General features: G+C 33.0%; 1 protein-coding gene across 1 annotated transcript in view; it reads right to left on the bottom strand.

Moving 5' to 3' along the window:
- The window catches only part of npvf (neuropeptide VF precursor), a 2503-nt gene extending 1757 nt beyond the window's left edge, over positions 1–746 (bottom strand). The window contains exon 1 of the mRNA XM_024259256.2: positions 333–746. Within this exon, the coding sequence (XP_024115024.1) occupies positions 333–497 (165 nt within the window). The 5' untranslated portion in view covers positions 498–746. The remainder of the gene's footprint in view (positions 1–332) is intronic.
- Between the last annotated feature and the right edge of the window lie 6155 nt (positions 747–6901).

Genomic DNA, 6901 nt, shown 5'->3' with positions numbered 1-6901 from the left:
ATGTATTTGCTTAATATCGGTTTCAAAAAATATTGGCCTCAATTTAGCTCCATACAAAAAAAACGTAATTTTTACAATTAATTTTTTTCAGGAATTTCAACTTTTAAAAAAAATAACATTTAAGTTGAAAAAAATGAAAATATTTCATTTGCTTTTTGGAGTTTTTTTACCTTGTCAAACACCAATATTTTTGCAATTTGTTTAATTTGCGTTTCAAATAATATTGGCCCCAATTATTTCCATAGTTTTGACTTCTAATTTAAAGCTGAAACATTTTCATTTATACGTTTAAGCACATTTATTTTATATAAGCTACGCTGTCTATTTCTCACCTGTTGGCGCAGCTGCTTCCTCAGCATGCTCAGTTGGCTGTCGTGGCTGCTCTCCAAGGGGTCGTCACTGTGGAAGGACTTCCCGAACACGTGAAGGTCAGACGCTGCTGCCCCCCCCAGACCTCCCAGCACCAGAAGCACTGACAGCATCATCGTTGTCAACATGTTAACATCAGTGACTGACGGCTTCTTCCAAGTTCTGCAGGACTCATGCCTCGTTTACCACCAACTGCTCTGTTTCACCTGATATTTAAGAAGCTCTGAGAACTCACGTCACCAGCGGACGTCCATCAGAACAATGTCACACACGCAGAAAAATGAGATGCAGCCACATCCTGAGCCTCATTAAAGCGATCCAATCCTGAACCATCCGGTTTAGAAGAAAAGAGCTAAGACGGTATGCACTAATTAGACTGCTGAATGAATCTGAAGCCTCATATTCAATTTAGTTTCAAGACAACCAAAAGAGATGATTACATGTAAACTGTAGTATTCTGATTTAACAGATGAGATTTTGCTCTGAAGAGTCATCTATCAAACATAATATTAAAGTTATAACCCTGAACTTCTTTGAAGAGAAAATCCTCTATTTTTTTATTTTATTTATTTCCTCATCCAATTGTAAAACATTTTTTGAAAAATGTTTACACAAACTTTAAGTAACTAAAGCTTAAAATTAGGAGTCTTTTAGCACACACTTAAACACATAACTGTCAATGTGCAACTAGGAAAATAACATTTAAAAAGAGAGAAAATTCATCAAAACTATTATATAAATGTGAGATGATCATTATTTTTTTTTTAAATAAAAGTTTGCAGTAAATCAAACCTTTTTTTTAAAAAATAAAAGGCACTTTTTGTTCATTTTAGAGTTTGAAGTGCTTCACAATAAAAGAAAAAGAGAAAAAAGAATAGACATAAATTAAATAAACACCTAACCCACCCTTTACCCCCCTCCGTTGATATATACACCTATGATGCTCCTCACGATGAAAACTTTACTTAAAATGTATAATATGTTGTCAAGTTTAGGGTGAATCCAGTTAATCATGATTCTACTTTTAGGTGAAGTTTGATTTACTTTAATGAGCTTTATCAAAGAGGAAAGCTGATAAAATCGATAAACAAAGAAGTAGAAATGTCCCTTTTTGTGTGCAATAAAGTTCTATTCTATTCTGTTCAATTCTGTTCTATTCTATTCTATTCTATTCTATTTTTGGGCTCAATAAAGTTCAATTTATTCTATTCTATTTTAGGGTTGAGGAAGTTCTATTTAGTCTATTTTTTTGGCTCAATAAAGTTCTATTCTATTCTATTCTATTTTGGGTTCAATAAATTTTTATTTCTTCTATTCTATTCTATTTTGGGGTGTAATAAATTTCTGTTTATGCTATTCTATTTTGGGGTTCATTAAAGTTTTATTCTATTTTATTTTTTGACTTAATGCATTCTATTCTATTCTATTCTATTCTATTCTATTCTATTCTATTCTATTCTATTCTATTCTATTCTATTCTATTCTATTCTATTCTATTCTGTTCTATTCTATTCTATTTTGGGTTCAATAAAGTTCTATTTCTTCTATTCTATTCTATTTTTGGGTTTGAATAAGTTCTACTCTATTCTATTTTGGAGTGTAATAAAGTTCTATTCTATTTTCTAGTGTAATAAAGTTCTATTCTATTTTGGAGTGTAATAAAGTTCTATTCTATTTTGGGTTCAATAAAGTTTTATTTCTTCTATTCTATTCTATTTTTGGGTTTGAATACGTTCTACTCTATTCTATTTTGGAGTGTAATAAAATTCTATTCTATTTTGAAGTGTAATAAAATTCTATTCTATTCTATTTTGGAGTGTAATAAAGTTCTATTCTATTTTGAAGTGTAATAAAATTCTATTATATTCTATTTTGGAGTGTAATAAAGTTCTATTCTATTTTGGGGTGTAATAAAGTTCTATTCTATTCTATTTTTGGGCTCAATAAAGTTCTATTCTATTCTATTTTGGGTTCAATAAAGTTCTATTTCTTCTATTCTATTCTATTTTTGGGTTTGAATAAGTTCTACTCTATTCTATTTTGGAGTGTAATAAAGTTCTATTTTATTTTCTAGTGTAATAAAGTTCTATTCTATTTTGGAGTGTAATAAAATTCTATTCTATTTTGGAGTGTAATAAAGTTCTATTCTATTTTGGGGTGTAATAAAGTTCTATTCTATTCTATCTTTGGGCTCAATAAAGTTCTAGTCCATTCTATTCTGAGGTCATACCTCTGTGGCATCGTCCAGCTTTGACAGGATGGTCTTTTGTGTCTTTGGGAGTCAGCAGCTCATTGACGCATTAGAACTGGACGAGTTTAGAAGTGGAATGAGAGGAATCCTCGTTGAAACAAAAGCTGACACTGACAACCAGCAAGGAACTTTAATTTGATCGTGGTACTGACATGATTTTCAAGCTGCCACGTCCTCTCCGGGGTAAGTATGCGCTGAAAGCATCTGATCCTGCCTTGACAATCAGCTGTAATGTTTTCATCATGACCAGAGTTTTAAAAAAACTTCCTTTTTTTTCTTTTGCTGCCTCATTCCAATAAAAGAGTCTGCTGGGACTAAAGAACCAACGTTTTTATACAAAAGAACTAGAATACTGACATAAAAATATCCAGAAACATTGAAATATGTTTTTGTTCAATTTTTGCTGAGTTTTATTTTAATAAAGATGAGATCATATTGATTTATTGTTCATTTTCCTCAAAACGTTGTAATGTGTGTAATGTAAGCCTGTATGTTTAAAGAGGAACAATCCTCCGACTGTATTTGAAGATAGAGTTCAAACAGGTGGAGGTAACATTTCTGTCATTTAGATTCAGGTGCACCTTTGAATCGGGAGACTTTGATTGTGTCGATTGTGTAGATTGTGTAAGAGCGGCTTACAATCATATGTTTTTTTAAATTATTTTTCATTGTGAAATTGGTCAAAATAATGATTTAGTTAACTTGGATTTCCAAAAATATTTTGTGAATATTAGTTTAAATATGATCAGACAAATGTAAATAGTCTCACAAGAATGTTAGTCTCCTCACCTTTTGGAAAATTTCTTCTTGTTTTTGTATTTCAATTGTAATGTTTAGTCCAGGTGCATTTTATCTCCTCAAATGTTGTTTTTTAAATTAGTTTTCATGGAGTAAAGGTGCAAAAGCATGGATCATAAAAGCACAAGAAGAAAGGTGATGATGTCATGAAGATGTAAGGTTTGTTCTGGTTCCACATCAGGCCCTGTTGTTCAGACCCAGATTATAGATATAATAAACTTGTTTGTTTATCAATAGACCGTGAGATATACTGGAGAGTTCTTCGAGGCCTGTAGGCTCCAGCAACCTTGTGAATCTAAAATAGAATCAGTGAATTTAAAAATTGGATTGATGTTTTAATATGGTCCATAAAAGTCAATTTAGGAAACTATATCAATCTGCTGAATTTTAAGAAACTATATTTTTAGTTCAGCTCAGAATAAATATTACATTGTGCCTAAAACTCGGTGCAGTCTGGTTAAACTCTTTATCTAACTTAAATACAGCTTATAGTGACCCTTGAATAATCAATCATTGCCAAGGATTCATTTTACTTTACCACTCCAATCATATTTTGATCTATTATCCAATCTAAAAATTGGAATCGTTTTCTAGGACATAGTTTCTGCAGAGTGGCAGGAGTTCATTAGAAATTGAGAAATTGAGTTTTGGAGAGTAAGCCCACCTCCACTTCCCGTCACCTGTTTTTGTGCTCTCCTGCTTGATGGGTTTTTAAATGAAGGATTTTTATACTTTTATGCTATTCTACATCTTTATATTAACACATTGATGAATGCATTGTTATATTAACCCTCGTGGAGCTGCAGAGCAGTTGACCACTGAAGCTTTAGATTTGGTGAAGATGACCAGACGAAGTGTTAAGGTCTTTGGGTTTCCCTCTTTCCTGACAAACATTGGCCAAATGACGGCCTTCAACAAATATAGAGAATAGAGAAATACTCATTTTTAGCCGAACTTTCTTTATATATGCCCTCCATTGTGAGAAAAAGGCCACAAGAACATGTTAAAAACACCCAAAACACAATTATCACCATAAGTTAAAACAAAACTACCTTACTACAAATAAATGTGTCTTTTAAAAATTGATCAACGAGCAATATTTCACTCTACAAATCACTCTTGCACTACTCCCTTTTTGGACTTTTTATCATTCTCTTTTATTTTTTCTGATGTATATATTTCGTAATCTCTATACTATTATTTAAATTCCTATTCTTCTTTAACCTAAACTGTGACTCTGAGCTTTGCACAATAATTTCAATGTGTCTCAATGTACGTTGATGCATATATGGCAAGTAAAAAAACCTTGAAACCTTAAAACCTTGAATTTCTTTCTTGTTTTATAAACAAAATAATAAATTACCGCATTGGTCAGAACAGGGGTCTGCGACCTTCAACACCTACAGAGTTTTTGATTTTTTCACAGACATAATCCCAGTGGGAGCCACAAAGGCTCACTTCCTGTTTCAGAAAAATAAGATTCATATTTGTATTTATGTAACATTATGATACATAAAAATCAACTTCTTTTGCATCAATAAAATAATATAAAGAGAAAAAACAAATTTTTTTCAAAATATGAAACAGTTTATAACTTGTGACAAAGATTCACATGGTTTCCTTTCAAAATAAAACAAAGAAGGGGTGTTAGAGTCATTTCTGCAATAACAAATTGGAAAAGTACCAGTCAGAGTGTACTTTGTCGGTTTGTCGCCGCCACCAAATCTGCTGCCAGTTTGTAGAGACCCTTTATTAAATAGAATTTTGGAGAAGACTCAGCAGGTTGTGTCCGAATCCCCGCCTAATTACTATATAGAGCACTATTTAGTGCGCCGCCATTTTCAAGTGTTGTCTGAATCTACTAATTCCAAACTCGAAATTTCCCAGAAGTCTTTGCGATAAACTAGCGTCCATCGATATAGCGGATATAGACCACAATGCATAAACAATTTTGAACCAAAAAAATGTGTTTAAATGCAATATTTGAATAAACATTCCACATTTTCACAATAAGAGCTCAGTGGAGTCATAAATAAACGTCGTGAAATGTTTGTATTTATTAGATTTTCACTTTGTGAAATCTGTGACGTCATATCTGGTTTTTAGAAAAATGAAAGAAAAGTAGTGAGGATCGTGCCCGAATTACCTTTGAAATCCGGAGCACAAAGTAGTCTAACTAAACTAAATGAAATCCAACCCTCTGAAGCTGATAGAAATAGAGACTTTTCTACTAAGATATATTTTAGAAAAGAAAAAAATGTTACTTTTTAGTACTATTGATTGCATGTCCACCTCTCCTCATTCGCTGTCTTTGTGCTTGCCTCTCGTTGACCCAGCCTGCAGACTCTGGGGTTTCGGATTTACGATCATACATCCAATATTTATCCAGCAGCCTATCTGCAAGCTCTCTCTTTGTTCTTTCACTGAGCAGGCTGAGTACTTCATTGAGGACCTTGTACTCCACCACTGTAACTCTTCCTTCCTAATGTTCATCCTTCACCACCCTGACAGTCTTTTCATCTTTCCACTTACATGCTCCTGGGCCTCCCTCCTCTCCCCTCTCCTCCTACATGCTTGGAAACAGATGCTGCAGGCTTGATAGAAATATGCCCCGCGTTGATTTACAGCACCTCTGTCTGCAATGAATAACATCTGCTTTTGACAAATCTCGGCTCCTTGTTTTATAACACTTGTAGATTCTGGTCTGTAATTGTTTCAACTGCGATGTATATTTATGTTCGCTTGTGTATGTTGTTTAAATGGATTTGAAATGAGGCAGTAAAAGTGTTCTGACATAGAATTACTGACATCTAGTGGCTCAAGAAATGATGGTCACTATGAACTCTCAAGTAGATGTTTGAGACGTTTTGCTTTTTAAAAAAAAATCACTAAATTTAGAAAAGTTATTAAACCTGAACAGATTTACAGCTCTTTTCTTCTCATGTTTCAGTTAAAACCTCTTGTCTTTTGGCTACATTAGTCACAACACACAGGGGTCGAGTTTCATTGGGCCGAACACTCAGATCGTCTTTTGATCTATTTTAAAAACATTCCCGGCAATCTTTCAATTATGCTGTTTTTAGGCTTAATACATTTTTTAAAAACTTGTTTCTGCAGAGCGACAGTAGTTCAATAGAAATTCACCTCTGAATTGTGGGTGGGACTGTTGCTGGGAAGCAACCCGCCCCCATTTCCCTTCCTTTTTTGGTGGTTTGTGTACAATGTTTTTCCAATGACATTTATGTTATTGATTCATGATGATTTGAATAAAGAAATACTCAAAAACACAGTTTTAAAGTTAATTTTCTTTACATATGTCAGCAGAAAAAAGCCAAAAGAATGTCTTAAAAAATCAAAACCACATTTTATTTATTTATTTTTGGAAAAAAAGCACACTAAAATAAACCAAACCAATAAAAAGAAACAATCCAAACTATCCCACAAACCATTTCTGATGAGAATGTTCAGAGTTGCATGAAGCTA

Source organism: Oryzias melastigma, linkage group LG11 (assembly GCF_002922805.2).
Source record: "Oryzias melastigma strain HK-1 linkage group LG11, ASM292280v2, whole genome shotgun sequence".
Lineage (NCBI taxonomy): Eukaryota > Metazoa > Chordata > Actinopteri > Beloniformes > Adrianichthyidae > Oryzias > Oryzias melastigma.
This window is presented reverse-complemented; position numbering and strand designations above follow the sequence as displayed.